The 19091-nt window shown below is 26.9% G+C and overlaps 2 protein-coding genes across 3 annotated transcripts; one reads left to right on the top strand and one right to left on the bottom strand.

Moving 5' to 3' along the window:
* Window positions 1-808: 808 nt before the first annotated feature.
* LOC145964019 (aminopeptidase N-like) lies at window positions 809-8615 on the bottom strand. Its single transcript, XM_083086379.1, has 11 exons — window positions 8201-8615; window positions 7537-7720; window positions 6853-7009; window positions 6394-6475; window positions 5476-5855; window positions 3431-3705; window positions 3089-3285; window positions 2633-2956; window positions 2451-2517; window positions 2108-2203; window positions 809-962 (listed from the first exon to the last, which is right to left on the bottom strand). Exons 1-11 carry the CDS (start codon window positions 8539-8541, stop codon window positions 825-827), a joined length of 2241 nt encoding a protein of 746 aa, XP_082942505.1. The 5' UTR covers window positions 8542-8615; the 3' UTR covers window positions 809-824.
* Window positions 8616-12621: 4006 nt separating this feature from the next.
* Window positions 12622-17292, top strand: Cos (kinesin-like protein costa). Of its 2 annotated transcripts, none has more exons than XM_083086540.1 (3): window positions 12622-12732; window positions 12851-13090; window positions 13231-17292. In XM_083086540.1, the coding sequence occupies exon 3, from the start codon at window positions 13266-13268 to the stop codon at window positions 15822-15824; it is 2559 nt and encodes an 852-aa protein (XP_082942666.1). In that variant the 5' UTR covers window positions 12622-12732; window positions 12851-13090; window positions 13231-13265; the 3' UTR covers window positions 15825-17292. The 2 variants fall into 2 exon arrangements, with proteins under 2 accessions (XP_082942666.1, XP_082942665.1); XM_083086539.1 differs by having other exon boundaries at window positions 12622-12769.
* Window positions 17293-19091: the final 1799 nt, after the last annotated feature.

The following is a 19091-nucleotide window of genomic DNA, read 5'->3' as shown; positions in this document are numbered from 1 at the left end:
TAGACCAGTTAAAATGCACAAATGGCATACTTATAATTCGTGCTTTGTGCTCTCTCTCTCTCTCTCTTTCTCTCTCTCTCTCTCTCTAGTGATTCAATAAATTGTAAAAGTACTCTAATATTCATTTGTTTATTCATTTATTCTCGAATTAAATATCTGTAACAATTAACTGTTAACTTTAATATCTGTAATGATTGATAGTTTTAGAAATACAAAATGAATATAGAAAAATTTTTTAAGATACATCAATTACAATCACAATTACATTCTTACATATTAGCATTTTCTTATATATAAGATTATTTAAATTTTATTTTTAAATGTTATATACTGGGCACACGAAAAATATATTTTATTATCATAATTACATTAAATGGAATTTTATATTTGAAAACTGAAGTATTTGATTAACAAAAATATAATAACGTATATGTCATAAATAATTGTATATATTAGATTATTAAAATCAAAAGATGTACAATATTTAATTAATTTTGATATTAATATTTTATATTATTATTTAACATTATATATATATATATATATATATATATATATAAGACCAAAATTTTAAATATCATATATTAATATCATAATATTCCTTTGTTTATAGACGAATAGTATTATTTGCACTATTATATCTTTAAAAATCTGAACAAATAATTTTATTCGAGCAACGATTTACGGTAAAATTTATATCTAGATGCGATTTAAAAGAATCTGTGAAAACATTTTATTTCTAATATTTATAAAAGAGTAAAAATAAAATTATTATAAAAATTATTCATAATGAAACTTATATAATAAATTGATTCTTCACATTCTTACATAATTTTCTGAAAACGACTCAAGTGTCTTAAGATTTCAAACTTGCGTAATTTTATCTTGTGATCGATTAATAAATTTATAATTATGTTGAATGTCTCCTTCGGATTATAGAAAGGTAATGTCATGTAATTAATCTGAAATATTTATGTATTGATTAATAAATGAATTTTCATTAATAAATAAAAAATACCTTTCATAAAATAAAAATATAATACAGTATTATTTTCGGTTTATTCCATAATTAAAATAAATATACAGAGTGGCTTAAAAAACCGTTATTTTTCCTCTTAATAGATGATTCAACATTTCAAACGAAAATTTTAATACAAAAGTGTCGAAGTTGTAAAGTTTATAAACGAAGAGAGATATTTTACGAATAACAAAGTTAAGGTTTTACGCAATCAATCAGGCACGACAAAATGGCAAGTGAAAAAAGTATGAAAAGGGCCTTTTTTATTATATATGATATTTCGAGATTATTGTATATATTTACAAAAGCATTGTCATTATTTTCTCGTTTCCCCACGCATTGCGTTAATAAATTCTTTTTTACGAATAATGTATTAATAAATTCTTTTTTACGAATAATGTAAGAGTTAAAGGACTCTCAAAAATGATTGAAATAAAAATTTGCGACAAATTTCAACTGTCAAAATGATCGATTAATATTATTTCCATGAAGGCGTCTATTAGGCTGTGCGAGCGTTCAAATTGTGTTTCCTCAGAATAAAATTATTTGATATTTATTTATTTCGTATTTTAGAATATTCACAATGAAATACAAATTGCAACCGTTCCAGTAGAAATTAAATCAGTGAATTTTTATTTGAAACATATTTGAGATACTTTCAGTTCTTGCATCCATTATTCCTAAAAAGAATGTACTAATATAATGAGTAGAGAAGCGAAAAACATGTAATGAGAATGCTATTGCAAATTTATACGATAATAATAATATTATAAAAAAGGGCGATCCATTCATGGGAACATTTTTGTCACTTGTCATTTCATAGTACCTGAGCGCGCGAAATCTCAATCCTATTCGTAAAATATAATCGCTTTCCGTTTAAAAAATATTATATCGACATATTTCTATATTAGGATTTTCTTTTTGAAATATTTCAAAGAATCTGTTATTAAGAGGAGAAATACGCTTATTTTAGAATATATATATATTTGATATGACATAAGAGAGCGAAAATAAAAATAAAATTTAAAAAATAAAAATTTAATAATAAAAAATAGTAGATAACATAAATAAATATATTCAAAAATGTACCTTTAATATTTTACTAAATTTATCAAAAAATAACTGTCGGACCAAAACCTGTTCATTAGTTACTTTTTTATTAAAAATATTCACAAACTCACTTATCTGAAACAAATTTCAATATTTTGTTTGTTATTAATTAATAGTTTAATCTTGCGTTATTTTTACGAAAATCAAATGTAATTTTGTATTTTCAGTATAATTATTAGTCCAAAAAAGTTATTCTAATTAAAAGTTTTACAATATTTATAAATAAATTTAACAATTAGTAATAAAGTTTGTAAATCAGTTAATGTTTATTATAAAATAAACTGGTAAACTATAATACATCATTCAAGTTTGAAAAATTTACCTGATTAAGTTGTTCCTCAGAATATACATGATTAATAATATCAATTAATATTGCAACAGTGTATTTGCTGTAAATGATAAATAATAAATTTATAATTAATATATATGACAACTTTACGTGGGTACATGAGTATTATGAATAGAATTTATATAAGTATAAAAGATAAATATCACACTTATTACCTGGGTATCCACATTAAATTTCTTAATACATTATCAAGTATTTCCTTATTATTTGCGTGCCTCGCAATGATGTAATGAAAATCATTCAACAAATCCTTATCTCTCCTTTCATTCAAAAAATTATCTCTGCTTTCTTTGAAGTAATTTTCGAATATCAGTGTTGCATAGTTTATAATAATAGTAGAATTACCGGAACAAGCAAGGTATTTTGAAGTTATTGTATTAGGATTCTTAAGATGTATATTCCACACTTTGTCCCAAATATTATAGTTCGCCCTCATTAAACCATTACAGAACGTCCAATCTCTCCACCAAGACAAAAGTCTACGATATTTAGAAGTTAAAAATCTGTTAGAGGAATTTAGTTTTATAGTCTTAGATATTTGTTATGTATTATTCAGCAACTCATGAAAGCAAAAATGCAATTACGAAAGTTGTATGTATAAGAAAACTTACTTATTTGTTTCAGGATCTGTGAGATGTTGTAGCAATTTAGTTTCGGCTGCTTCCTTGCAATTTAACGAACCGAGAATACATGCCCACTTAGCAGCTTCTTGTCTTAAGCAGTCAATTAAATTGTCAGTTTTCTCATTAGATTTTTTATCATAATCGATCTTTCGAAGAAGTCTATTCAAACTGTACAAAATTTTTGTCTAGAAATAAAACAATACTATATACTTTACTGATTATTTGTAAAAAATTGTAATACTTGAAGAAATATAATACTAATAAATCTGCTCTATTTGATAAAGAAAGTGGATACAAAGAAGTAGAAAGAGAGAGAGAGAGAGAGTTTACCTTGATAATATTAAATTTTTGAAATGGAAAGATGCTTGATATGTCTTCGAGAACCTTAAACATGGGATACCATACGATATAATCTGTCTCTCGAGATAGATATTCCGTGAGTTCCAAAAATATAGAAAAATTAAGTGTGCCTGCCTTCACGAAGTAATATGCATCATCAATAATTTGAGCCCGATTGAGAACATGTATGTTTGTATATTTCGTAGAGTTCAGATATCTCGCAATATTTTGCCAATTCTTGGGTTCGTAATTAACACGGTAATATCCTGTTGTAGATGTTGCAATTGATGAATATAGAAGAATATTTCTTGGATTAATAACTTCTCTTAATTAAATATATTAAATCATTTCTAAATTTTTCCATTTTCTTATAATATATATAATATTATGATATTATAATCATCAAAAATTAAGTATTTTTATATAAAATAAACTGTGTAGGATGTTTAAGATAAATGTAATATATTTTCAGTACTACATAAATTATATAGAAAATATGTCATATTTAATATTATATCTCTTGCATATTACCTATCTTTTTGCATTTATCATGAAAAGATAAGTAAAATTTTTCCATCATGTTCAGTTTTTTTGCATAATTATAGTATGTGCAAATAATTAATTTTTATATAAAAATAAGATAGTATGAAAATTTTAAATATAATTAATATTTATTTATATATATGTGATATATGTATGTGTACGTAGATATAAATAAAATATAAAAAATAAATTGTTAGCAATTTTAATATTTTATGAAAATTCTCCTAATTTCTTTTAAAATATATTTTAATAGATAACATTTTTTCACGATCAAAATGTATAGAAAAAACGAGTATATATTTGCTATGTATTTGCCGACATATTATATATCTCAGGTTTTAAAAGATTATTTCTAGAAATTTTAATAATATTCTCAGTTGTAAGCAAAATATAATAATAACAAAAAATTATTGCATTTTAAATAAAAAATCATATTGCCTATTGAGGGTGTCCCACTACTTCCGTACAATATTTTAATAGCGTATTCTAGATGTAAAATAGAAAGTCAGAAATCCTAATACGAAAATGTTGAAGCAACAATAAGTTTTAAGTTACAAGTGAACAAAGTTTGCCATGATACTGCATAGAATTGCGCGTACAGTACGTAACTGCATTTATACCTACATTGATTTGTCATTTGTTATTTATTTTTCAAGCAGTTAATAAATAAATTAATTTCCATAAGTATTTCTCCGTTTAAAGAAAAATAAACAGAGTTTCTTAACAGTATTTTTTAAATATGTCGAGATAGGTTTAATTCCGTTTAAATGTAATGTAATTAATTAATCATTTAAATTGTTATATGAAAGAATAAAATTTTAAATATTTTACTTACAACAATCATAATTCGTTAATATTACATGATCATCATATACATAATACATATAAAAATAGCAAAATCAACTACGCAATGAAAATCAATATCACTTAATTTGTAAAAATCAATAACAAACGACATCGGTAAATGTATGTATAATTATGCGATATCATTATTAAATTTTGATATTTTATAATTTAAGAATTATTACAGCGTCGGAATTTTTGTATTAAAATTTTATTTCCAGAATAAATTATTAAAGAATTATATTGTGAGATTATGAGATATTCTATATATATTATAATACATTTAACAGAATTTGTGTAAAATTATAGTGGCACGTTATTCACAATAATTTTGCGTAACGGGAAAAATTTAAAACAATTTTAAATTAAAAATATATAATAACATTTTAAATTAAAATGAGAAGTATATGTATTTTAATAATAGTATAATAACAATTTTATTGTAACTTGTGATTAGTTTAGTATTTTCTTATTATTCATATTATGATTACTTTAAAGTATAAGACAACATGGATTTTTAAGTAGTAGATATAAAAATTATAAGTAACAGACTCAAATACGTATATTTAAATATGAAAATAGAGTAAAACATCAATTATTCGTAATAAAAACTTAATTTCTATAAAGTTATGAATCAATAGAATATTTACCAATTTGTTGTAAATTAATTATGTACCATTCATCCTCTTGCACATAAAAAAAAACAGATTGATTAAAATAATTTTCGTATGAGATCCACCCATCTTGTACATGCCAATTCTTGGATATTGTAAAATCGGATTCTGTCTGCTTAGTTATTGTTATAGGTATCCACCAATCATATAGCACATTTAAACTGCCGTAATTTTCTATTTCTATTCTTAAGTAAGGAATTTCATTTTTAACTTTCAATATAGGATAATGTTCCTGTTTCGTCCAAGCATTCATAATATCTTTTATAATAAAAGATTTCGTATAGATTCTTCTTTCTGAATCATAGACAATTTGTATAACATTGTAGAAATCATTGAGTGTTGCAGATCTAAACATACTAAATTTAACATATTATATTGCTGACTACAATAAAGAAAGATTTCTTTTAATTTAGAAAAAAACATACAAATTCATTAATTAAATTGCATATGTGTATTAATACATATTCTATGTTCTATACTATGCTACTTTTATATAATTTTTTATTTATTTTATTTTTTATCGTTAGCTGATATTGTTGAAGTTTATATAACATGCTAAAATAACGAATATATGTAAAAAGCCTATCGTGAGTAACCGGTGACATATAGAATACAAAATATGTTAATTTATAACTTAATTTATAATAATAAAAAATTGATTTTACAATTATCATATTGGAATATAATGTAGAAATGATAGAATTGAAATTATGGAAGAAGTTTGAGGTCATTTTTAAATGCAAATGTTGCAAAAGAATTCTTTGTAAAAACACAAAAAATTGTAAAGTGTAGAAATAAAAAAAATCGGAAACCGAAACGGCGGCTGGAATCTTTAATAATATAATTATAAATGTAATATATAAAGGGGAAAATTTAAAGCAATTTATAACTTACTACGTTTTACAGAATTTTTCAATTCCTTTTTTAAATATTTCATCAGTGAGGACATGTTGTAACATGCGTAATATAGCAGGAGCTACAATGAAAAAATACAATGCGTGTAAATGAATATGTTTATATTATAAAATGCATGAAAGCGCGTATATGTTTATATTAAATTTACTTCAGAATCCATACATATAAATTTGTCGGAAACATCTGATTTTTCTGTACAAAATAATATGGTTTTATATTCTTTTTCTTATAATTTTACACTTTTTTCTGTACAAGAAAATATAGTTTTACACCTTTACTTATTATAATTTTGCATCTCTTTATTGCAATAAATAAAATATCTATGTAAATTGCGAGAAAGCAAATTTAATTTAACTTTCTTATTGCTTTGTGACATTTACAATTTTACGACATTTATGACTTTATGGGGACATTCATTTATTATTTATTCAATCTTACCTTTTATATAATAGGAAAAAGAAAATAATGAATTAATTTCGGAGGGTTTGTTGATCTCTGATATAAGAGGCTTCATAATGGAATAACTGTCTAAACGAAGAGATTCTTGTTGCATCTGCACTACGAATAAATCCGACGTACGAAAATCAGCAAAATACTAGTAACAAAAAATTTAATCCCATCAAAGAATTTTTAAATAGAACAATACGTTTCTCATATATGTTACATTAGTTTTTTTCATATATGTTACATTAGTATATATTACTACAATTTCTATTATTTTCATTAATAATATCTATTATTTATTTGCAATGCATTGTACTTATGTAAGAAGAACTTTTTCATATTTTAAGAAAGAGTCGCCACAAAATAGCTTCAAATATATATGTAATTTATTTAAATATAAGATTAAATATCATTGAAATCATTTAAAAAGAAATTTGATACAAGTTTTTTTTATATTCTTATTAAAGCAACGTGTATTTTTTTTATAAAAAAACACATGTATTTTAGCAAAATTATTTTGTATATTTTAAATGCTGTAAAAGTATAAACTATTTAGATGATCAGTGTTATTTACAGACTAGTAAAATGTTAAGATCTTTTCATTGTGTGAACAATCATTTTATGTTTAAGCTGCATAAGCGAAATATCATTACATAAACATATATATAAAAAAGGAACCTTAGGAAGAATATGTAAATGTCCGAGCAACGTAGCAATACCCTGGTTCAACCAATGATGCGACCACCAGGATGGACTGACTGTACCAAACCATTGATATACCATTTGGCGTGCTATTAAACATGCCACCTCTATTTTGTGCGCAAGGGAATCTATTTTCTTGTCATAGATAATAGCTGTGTCCCTGAAAATTATTTATTAGTAATAAAATATTATGTAAAATATCTTTTTTTCAAATATAATAATAGTCTCTAGTATTTCAAGTATAATAAAGTCTTGTTGCTATAATATTATACCTGTTACATTAAGTAATAGTAATAGAGATATTGTGTGTATAACATATAGGTAAAAAATAAAATAAAAAAAGATAGGAAACTTATATTTAAAACCATAATTTAAAGTCATTTGAATTAATACGTAAATCTTATATAAAATCAATAACTTTATAAATGTGTACACTATGTTGAAATATATTTTATTATCGCTATTAATACCAATTTCATTATGAAAATATAATAAAATGTATATTATAATAAAATGTATGTATTTTTTCTTTTTTGAAAAATTTTAATTATGAATGCCAATAGTAATTTTTTTAAATAGATTATTATCTTCTATTCTATTTTATTATTTATTATTTTTTTATTCTACTTATTTGTATTACCTGTAGAAAACGAGACCCCACTTTTCTATGGCATCATATAGAAGGCCCGGCATTAAGACATATTGGATTGAAATATTCTCCAAGTTTCTCAAATTATATTTGAAATTTATTGCAGTTTTGTAAATAACCTCTGCTGCGAATAATACTTGAGAAAAATTTCTATTCCATATGTGTATGTTAGATAAACTACTTGTACTCGAGTGAACGAAAAGATTAAATTTAAACCATTGATCTGTCAATAGACAAAATGCCACTTGATAGGTGGAAATTTCAGGAGTGATATTAAAATGGATCCATTGCTTTTGGGTATTAGTTATATGAATTTTTGTATTATAATTCATATTCGATAAGACTGTGTATTCTTCACGATGTTTTATTGAAATATTAAAAGTTGCTTTGAATTTCGGTTCATCCCAACATGGAAATATTTGTCGAGCGCCAATTGTCTGGAAATGCGTTGCGTACAACCATCTACAACATTTTACCAATAAACCTCATATAACGAAAGAAACTTAATTATTGCATTAAAAATTAATACAAAGTGAAAAATATATATTTATATGAAACTCATTCATGGGGTATATAAAACGTGTACATGTATTTTATAATTAAATAATTTCATTTTTATATTTTTCCCACGTATTCGATAAAGTTACTTATACATCACATTGCTTTATCATAAAATTAAAAGTTGTTTTTTAAGAATAATATTTTAGCATACTTCATTATGATATTATTATTATTATTATTATTATTATTATTATTATTATTATTATTATTATTATTATTATTATTATTATTATTATTATTATTATTATTATTATTATTATTATTGTTATTATTATTGTTATATTATCATTATGTATTGTATTAATATGTTGTTACTATGTTACTATGTATTTTTTTATTGTAATGTATAATAATATTTTTTGATATTATGCTACATATATTTATGTAATGCTCAATTATATTAAAATATACCCAGTAATAACTCTAAAATATGCAGTTTAAAAATGAATTGTATAATTATATATAACTATCTCGAAATATTAAAATATTAAAATATTAATATTCACAATTTTCTCTCTCACATACATCTCAAACATATACATCTCAAACACAATACAATATTTAAATCTTGCGAAGAGAAGGCATATTACGTAACGATAAATAGAAAATAAAATATGATAAGCAGTAAAATTTAAAGAAAGTTTTAATATAAAATGAAATAATAATCAAAATAATGATTTCTATATTGATAAAACATATGTTTTCAATATTTTTATTATGTTCACTATTCACTCACTTTTTATGTCCTGTGCGATTTACATAAGAATTTTTAAAAATACTTTCATTATTATCATTTAAGAATCCGGTGAAATTCATAATCAAAGAGTAAGCTCCACTTGGTATTTCTTCGATAAAATGAAAGTTGAGAATGTGACTTTCATTGTTATACGTATTATTCTGTAGGACATAATGTTTTTCTTCAATCCATACTTGAGTCAATCCCTTATTTGTTAAAATTGCATGATTTATTTTTATATGTGGTTTTTGGGCGTGCAAACTTATGATGCGTGTTGGACGATAAATACTGATGTGAACATGGCATTTACCAATGAAATTTGTTATTTCTAGTTTCAATGGTGATAATGTAATATTGATGATATAATGATGTGGTATTATATAATCCGGTAAACGAAATGCATCTGCTAAATCCGTATCATCCCCTGAATCCTCCTCGGAAAAAGATGCTGTCGCACTGATAAATATTAATATAATATATAATAATATGATAAACAACAATTTGAAGCACATTATATCGATTTTCTCGTTCCAGATCTGTAGAGAAAAGAATAGTTTTTTCTTTAGTACGAAAAGCATATTACAGTAAAATCAGAGCTTTCTATTTCCTCTTGTGATTTTATTAATTTAAATTTAATTCTTTTAACACTCACAATATTATGATTCTTTTACATACGAATTGTACTCTTACACAGATATACACACACATATACATATATGCTAAAAAATGAAGAGCCAATATCAAATCGTAAACGAATTTAAATTATAAAGCAAATGATAAGCAAAAGATACAATATATATTTCAGATACGCCAACAATATTTTGCGAAATATATTCCAACCAGGATATATTAAGTGCGATTCTCTCAGTAGAAATGTTTTGTTACAATTTTTAATTGATAGTCAAAGAATTAAATTTTTGTACATAATTTAACATTTCAAAATCTATATATTATTAACAAAAAAATTATATTGCAAAATATTTTATTTTATTATATAATCAAATTTTTGAGCAATTATAAATGTTTGTCAACCTTATTCATGGGTAGAAAAAAGATTTAATTATGTTTTATCATATTTTAAAACAAAAATATTAAACTAATATAGTACATAATCACTATTATATTATTATTATTATTATTATTATTATTATTATTAATTATTATTATAAAACATTAATTGAAATATTTGTTTAACTTTTATTTCATTTTTAAACTAACATTTTAATATTTAAGCAATCAAATTACTCTCTTTTAAAACTTTTCAATCTATAGTTTTGTCGAAAGCAAAAAAGGTCTTATATTAATCTTCTAAATGAGATATATCATTTTTTTATTATCTATTTTATGTACAAAATATACATGTGAGCTCAATTCTGATATGAATTAAATTTATCAAAATATTTTAACATCTATAAAATTGAAATTGAAAATAGGAATAAAATTTGGATTCTGATAAATATTTAATAAAATATTTCAGTTTTGAACAAGGGATCATAGTCGTACAGGATTTGCCTGTGCGTGTTGTATTTAATGTTGATATGTTTTCAAAGTCGTATAATTTAAGCTTGAAATTTTTCCATTTAACTTCTATGTAACGCATGTTCGATCGTTATTATTAGTTATTTATAATATATTTTATTATTATTGTAATATATATAGCATTTATTATTAAAAATTTTTAGAAAACAGGTTTAGTCCATCTCTTTCTTTAAATATCGACTTATAAACTATCAGATTCAAATAAAAAAATCACGTACAGACTAATATCTAACGATTATTTTGTTCATGTTTTAATGCGATATATTTTTATTAACAAGAAAAATTAATAGTTGCCAAGTATTTTAGAATTTATAGTTTATAATTTATAATAATTACATTTAACATAATCTTCGAAAACATATAGATATATATAAACTGTTTTATTTGTCATCATATTGTCATTTATAGAAGATGTAAATTTCACTAAATAATTGCCAATATTATAAAATATCTTTCTCTTTTTTCTTTAACATATATAAAATATAACAAAATTCATAAAATTTTTTTTCGTGATGATTTTTAGATTTAAAATTATTTAAATTCAAAATTAGTACAAAATGTTACATTTTTGAAGTCATCTACATTTTTATAATCTCATTAATTTTGAAAAAGATAAGTTGTAGAACATAAAATTGTGCTCGTCAAATTTGTTTCTTATACTAATTTAAATTGTATTTTCTATATATATTTTGCATTTTCATAAGTATATAAATACTTTTTTGCAGTAACTTACCTTATTATATTGAAGTTGTAATAGAGTAAGATATAGTTACTTGTTGAAAATAATTGCAATTAGCACAGTATTATCATAATCTGTTAATGCCAAATATATATATGTGTACTTGCGATCTTATCGTTCTTAAAAATCGGAAACTAACGAACTCATACATTATAGCTGGTACATTATAACTAATATCATGTAAACAAATCATAAGGTCATGTATGATTGCTTCCTTAGTTTGTTAATATAATCAAGATTCGATGTGTAATCAAATAAAAACATAATGTTTCAATTTTAACGTAATTTTTCATAACAAAAGTAAATCAAGAAACTGTATAATATATTTTGATTATCATTTTTAGAAAAATATTTAGGGTTTCATATATGATATATTTGCTCATTTACCGAATTATTTGTAACATTAGCATATAGAAATCCATATTATATATATAATAGTACAGTTATTATTATTTTTATATAAAAATTTCATAATTCATTTTAAATACTTTCAAGAAAATCGAACAAAATATAAAAGTTTTAGTTTCTATTTTATGGATATTTAAAGTCGCAAATTATTATAGATAACGAAAAAAAAGTTTCCAATATCATTGAGAGCGAGTAAAAAGCATTTTATTCATTTAAAAGTAATTTTAATGGAATAATGAGAATTTTCTGATTAAAGTGACATCAAACACGACGTAAATCGGATAAATTTAATTAAATATGTAATCAAAATTTTTATCATTAGACTAATTAAAGTGTATTACCGACAATTTGTGCACATAGCACGGAACAGAACCACAATTTGGACAGCGTGTTACCCATTAAGAAGTTTCATGAATATGGCTACGTAGTTCAACGTCCATGTTTTATAAACATAGAGGCGCTATCTCCGGCTTCTCTTTCATAGCCTCATCCTCGTCTATTAAAGGTGCCTAACCTGACCTGATCTCGTTGGTGTATCGTGTAAATACTGAATCTTTTAATCTGCGTCGTTAATTTCGTAATTTTATTATCATTCTCATATTTTGCAAATCAATATTTAATCATCTTTCTTATGGAAATGATTCATTTTATGCCGTAGTGTACAAACACATGATTCCATTCTGTGGGTTCCATTGCTTGACATCGACTCTTGTCAGCTGAGAGAAAGCTCGAGAGTTTTTAATGAACACATTTTTCATGAACGTTAAATCCTTGTGATATCCATCTCTGTAATCGTCAAATATATCGTTGGATTATCATTGCAATATGCCTTGGACGATCTTTCCGTGTAATAAAAAATTTCGAGACACGATTCTGAGATAGATTAAGAATTTTATTAGTAAGTACTCTATAGTATTAATTTATTATCTAAATAATTTTATTACAATTTTGTTAAAACACAATGTAATATTATGTAATATTTGGAACACGATAGCTTCTATTGTCACAATAATAAGCATAACAATGAAAATCTTGCAGGTTCAAATTTACTTATTTGACTAAACAAGCATTGGATGAGATTATATGAGGTGGATAAAATGATGCATTACGGGCCATGGAGTCAATATCAAGGAATATTGAATAATCATCAATGTTACTCGCCATATGTCGAGACAATGCCATCCTATCAACATCGTGATCACGAGCGTCATCAATTAACTGAAGAGGAAAACGAGCAGGCTGGTGAAGAGACACATGACACAATGACGCCTGCTACTTCTGGAGAACGTAGTTCTAGCGCGGATCTGTTTAGATTAGAATTTGCAGCTGCTCAATGGTCTAAGTTAGTTTCTAACGCGGAAGGCCTATTTACAAAGCTCATGATGAATAATATCTTGCCACATACCGAACAGGATCAAATTGAACAGTGGCTGTGCATGAAACAGGAGTACGAAGAATGTATTGCTAGCGATGAGACCACTAGTTTGCAAGGATATGCAGAGAATACAAGGAGATCATTGGAACGTATCGAGGAAGTAACTGAAACAGATGAGAAAACGGATGAATCTGCGAATCAAGTAAAACTTAAGCTTAATTCCAATTGCACCTCCAGTTCTGAGAGCGAACTATCCGAAGGCGATGACGACGAAGATGAAGATGAAGAAGAGGATCAAAGTGATGCGAGCTCAGAAAGTCCAGATTTTCTAGAGAAGCTGGATGAGTTTATGAACAAATTTAAAATAGAGACCGATATAATTGTTGGTTCTAAAAAGGACGATTTCAGAGAAACAAATATTGGGCTTGTATCGCCTCCAGTGACAAGATCTGTGAATAATAATTATGTACCAGTAGCTCGTCCTGTACCATTAAGGAATCCAAATTCTAGGAGAAATTCTATGCTTCCTGGTTCTGACATGTGTAATGAGGTGTTAGTCTTCAACGACAGTTTGAAACCTTGTTCCAATCAAATTCTTAGAAATCATACGTCAGAATATACCAAGCCATGTGTGTTAGATAATCGTGAGTCGGAAATCAACATTAATGATAATGTTATTAACGATAATTTCCTTGCAATACAAAATGACAATTCACCAGATTTGTTACTCGATGCTCTAAAAACTACAGAAATACCTGAACCTATTAAGGAATTGAAAGCTCTAACATTGAATAATGAAGCGAAGCAAACACAAGTAAAGAGGATTCAATCAAATTTGGATGGTGCGCACAAACGTATCGAAGAACTGCAGACGACAATTAAGATTAAGCAACGTTTTATAGCAGATATGATTAAGAACTCTGATACACGCACTAATGCGAAGCAAAAATTCCAACGTAAACGTAGTAAATTGGAAGAAGAGTATTATAATACGAAGACACAATTAGCGCAGGCAGAAAATGCATCTATGTACAGAGAGCCTGAGGAAAAATCTGTACACAAGAAAGAAATTGAGCTAATGAAAAATATGGCAATACACTACGAGAAACGATTGATGGATATCGACATGATAAAGCAAATTGCCGGTGATTCGGCGAAGAAAGTTCTGGAGCTTGAAGCTTCATTAAATACTTCCAAGAAACAGATGGATAAATTGAAACGGCAACTAAAACGGGAGGAAGAGCGTAAAAAGCAATTGGAGGAAGAACTTGCGAAGGATCAGCAGAAGATTCGCGAACTCGAGGAGAAGTACAACTTAACTGCTTCCAAGTTGAAGGAAATGCAATCGGAGAGTGAAGATGAGAAACACAATACAAAACCGAAGACTGATTGCTCGGATAAGAAGAAGAATTTATTAGATGTAAGTGCGAGAATATCTCATCTGGACCACGTTTTGAAAGAAAAATCTATGGATTTGGAAAGAACCGCGGACACAGACGAGAAGGAAGCGCTACGGCACGAGATTAGAAACTTGAGACATACTCGAGACTGCTTGGTAGACGAGAAATGCGATCTAGATGAAAAATTCCAAAAGGAGAGGACTCTGACTACGGTCGAGGAACGTAAATTGTTGGAATGCGGCGAAACCATCGAAGCTATCGATGCAATGATCGAGCACAAGAACGAAATGATTTGCGGACGAAAAGATTTCGATGAGAATCAATCTCAACGTGAGAAGGGCGAGAGGATGCTGACGGAACGCTTGAAGAAACTCTCTCACGGTGAAATAATAACGTTATTTATGAAGTACTTTCGCAAGGTAATCGATTTGAAGGAGAGTTCGAAAAATCTGGAAGTTCAGATAACGGAGCTGGAGGCACACATCGCTAATCAGGATTGGCGACTGATGGAGGCCGAGAGACGAATGGTCTTGATGCAGAGGCAGTACGAGGACAAGTTGCATCACGTATTCAGACACTTTGCGGAGGAGACTAGCAGCTCCGGCCACGAGAGATTAGACAAAGATTCCGAACTTGCGAGGTACAAGAAAGAGAACAGGGCCTTGAAGAAGCGATTGGCAGACGTCGAAGCTCTACTCAAAGGTACGGCACTTCCGCGTACAGCTAGTCCGTGTAGAGCTCTACAGCAGGGATTGAAACAGATCACGCCGAATACTCGCTCGACAACTAAGGTAACGAGACAGCGAAATAAGCTGATAATTCAAAAGACGACCGACTGCGATAAAAGGAAAAAGTGAGTTTGTTAAGAAACGTTAATTTCGTTTTCTGTTGCATATTGGCAGCCGATTTTGTTTAAATTTTTTACTATACACACTTGTTTTATATAGTCTATATTTCACAGTATATCTTTATAAGTATTAAAATGCGACCTATATAGAATTAAGTTTCGCTTTTTAATGCAGTACAAAAATCTCATAATTTATATAGATTATAATGTGTGATAAGTTTTAGGCGCGAGAAGTAATTACTTATTCTGTATTTTTGTAGGATATATATTGTTATGGTAAGAGCATATTAATACCTTGCGAGATGTACTAGTACATCAATATTGATACGTTTGTGTTAATATTAGATAGGTGTTAATAATAGGCATTTGTTTATAGGCACAACTAATTAACTTGACGATAATTGCACTCGTTAATAGATGAAATTCATATTTACAAAGAGGGATTTACTATGTACATTTAAATTGCATGCGATTTACCCACGTTATATTTATTACAGGGTATACGTAGTCGTAATTTTAAGCTCATAATTATTAAGATTTAAGAAAACAATATCCAGGAATCTCGTTCGGAAGCATATTTGCATGTTACTCGTAATAATATCGCGTTATTATTTTTAGCAATTGACTGTAAGTATCATCGATATAGTAAGATACGGCATGATCGTTTCGTGACAAGATTAGATGTTTACACGCCTTGCGAATAGCGATGCTCAATTATACACATTAAACAGTAGCATTCGACATTTGAAATGAATTTTAGTCAAATAATGTTTGAATGCGGATAGGAATGCGATGTAGGAAATTCGTTTTACTTGTTAGGCCATCAAAAATCTAGTTATTGATTAGCAGTAAGTTTAGGTCTGATTAGGACTAAAGTGGATTCTGTCCATCGATTGTATTTCTTGAACGCGATCATTGATATAAAACGCATAATATATTAGTATATTAGTATTGTTCTTGTATTTGGAAGATATATACATTCAAGATGGACACATATTGATCTCTGTATTATTAGCTCGTACTATCATGTTAATTATCAAATTATTTATATCACTTGTGATGTGATATCCATGACGAATTTTTCTTTTCTTTAATATTTTTTTTTAAATTATATCATTTTTACAGAAATTATTGTAGGTACATAATCTTCTGTCAAAAATATTTTATTTATATTTTATAAATGAAGAAGAGAAAGAAGGAAAGAAAGAGAAAGGTATTGTACATTATATATAATATGAAATATATATATAATATATAAGAAATTATACATGTACTTTATGATGTTAGAAACTTAAAAGGTAAAGATTGACAACGTGATTTCGGTTGGGCGAGGATTAATATCGTTTCATCAAATGTATAGAATAGTCTCGATTGTTTGGCATGACATTAGTCACACATATTCTGAGTTAAGGTATCAATCCACTTCCATTATAATTTATTGTAATTTTGTAAATAAATCGATGCTATATACCTATAAATTCTCGTTTCTTCCAGCTGATTAATGTCTCATGTGCATTGATAATCTACTATAAAATAAAACTTTATTCCAGACTTGTATTATTATTTTAAAAATGATTTTCATAAATCTACGTGATTCATGAATCTACGAAGTGGATTTATATTAAGCTTTCTAAATCCAAATAAATATATCTCATGATCTTGATATAAATATATAAGATATTCGAAAGACGTATCTAGATTTATAGATGATTCACATATTTATCAAAACGTCAGGGATTTTGAAAAATGAAATTTCAGTTTTTACCGATAAAAATTAAGGCAAATAATGATCTCTTATCAAACTTTCGTTAAAAAAAAATCGAATTCATCGTGAAATGTACGACTGAATAAATATATCCATAGATCTCGCCATAAAGTGTTTCAGACGGTCTTCTCCAAGTGTCGTCATCATGAATTGATGCTGGAAAGTCATGTAAAATTGGAAGTAAATGGAGCATCGATATCTATCTGAGGGTGACGAATCGCACGATTACATACATTTCTGCACGTGTGTGATACGTATATGCATACAGTGCATATCAATATGCGAATCGTCGTCCCGAATTTGCGCCCGCTAAGTGACCGAGAAGTACATTTCACGGTACGATGCCCACGAATTGGCAGCCGCATCTTGAAGACGCACATAATTTCCTGAGCATTTGGTACCCGATCAATCGCGGATCGATCCGAGATCAATTCTAGCGTCCAGCACCGTTATCATGCTCGCCACGCGTGAAAACTGGGATGATCCAGATTTCGAGAGAATACGAGGCATTGCATTGTGTGTTGGACCGCATCATCGGACACGATTTTAGCGGACTTTAGCTCTTTTTGTATATTATTTTTGCATTATTTATACGATACGAAATACGCTCTCGTCCGCACCGTTTTTATTCGAATGTATAAATACGCGAACAACCTGAATTCTTTCCGCGTTCAATAAATAAAGGTCTTTATGTAATCCCTACATTATGATAAAACTAAGCCGTTCAACGGCTTTTTACGCTTGTAATTTTTTCTCCCTTTTATTGAAGCTCCTGCAGTCGCAAAGTTCCGATCCTCCGATAAATTTCAGATTTAACGACTATGCGATCAGCTGATGTCAATTAAATTGTACCAATGCAGATTCGAAGTGTATTCCTTATTTTCGTTCGCTCTTATTTCTTTCTGGAAACATTGTATGAATCGGTCTTAATATGTGCAACAATATGTGAATCTTAAGGAGAAGATATCTTTGAAGCAAAAAAATAGCTGCAATAAATCGCTTGCGAGAGACATAAATGAATTAACTCATTAAAATGTTTAGTACTAGTTTCCACATGGATTTTGCAAAAAATTGAAATACTTTAAGTTGCAAATAGTTTATTGAGATGTAGAATAATAAACAATAGTTTTTTTTATATTGCCACGATTCAATGGCTCATATGCAAAATTTTGAGATGCCAACAGCATTCTTTCTCTTTAATTATTTCTTTATTGATTGAAACAGAAGCGAAAAAATTTAAGTGACGACAGGAAAACAAATTTTCGATTTAAAAAAATTTTTTTACATGATCAAGTGGATTTTTTTTAAATAAAATTTAAATTTAGTTGTAAATAAATTAATATAAACATATTATTATATTATATTATATTATAAACATCTAGATAAATTAATTACAAATATACATAATTTAAAGAATAGAACTTATTGATATCGTATTCGTGATAAAACCAAGAAAGTTTCTTTTATTACTCTTACAATTAGTGAAAAAATTTTGTTACAACTTTAAATATC

Source organism: Camponotus vicinus, unplaced genomic scaffold (assembly GCF_025532165.1).
Source record: "Camponotus vicinus isolate PSW18456_S1 unplaced genomic scaffold, iyCamVici1.0 SCAF_13, whole genome shotgun sequence".
NCBI classification, from domain to species: Eukaryota; Metazoa; Arthropoda; class Insecta; order Hymenoptera; family Formicidae; genus Camponotus; species Camponotus vicinus.
This window is presented reverse-complemented; position numbering and strand designations above follow the sequence as displayed.

What these genes read in the sequence shown, in the direction of transcription:
- LOC145964019 (XM_083086379.1), bottom strand. Translation starts at nt 8,541, where the DNA reads ATGAATTATAATACAAAAATTCATATAACTAATACCCAAAAGCAATGG. An exon ending in ATTTACATATTCTTCCTAAG is followed by an intron (nt 7,010 to 7,536) that starts GTTCCTTTTTTA and finishes TTTTGTTACTAG; the next exon opens with TATTTTGCTGATTTTCGTAC. An exon ending in ACAGATCCTGAAACAAATAA is followed by an intron (nt 2,957 to 3,088) that starts GTAAGTTTTCTT and finishes TAAATATCGTAG; the next exon opens with ACTTTTGTCTTGGTGGAGAG.
- Cos (XM_083086540.1), top strand. Translation starts at nt 13,266, where the DNA reads ATGAGATTATATGAGGTGGATAAAATGATGCATTACGGGCCATGGAGT.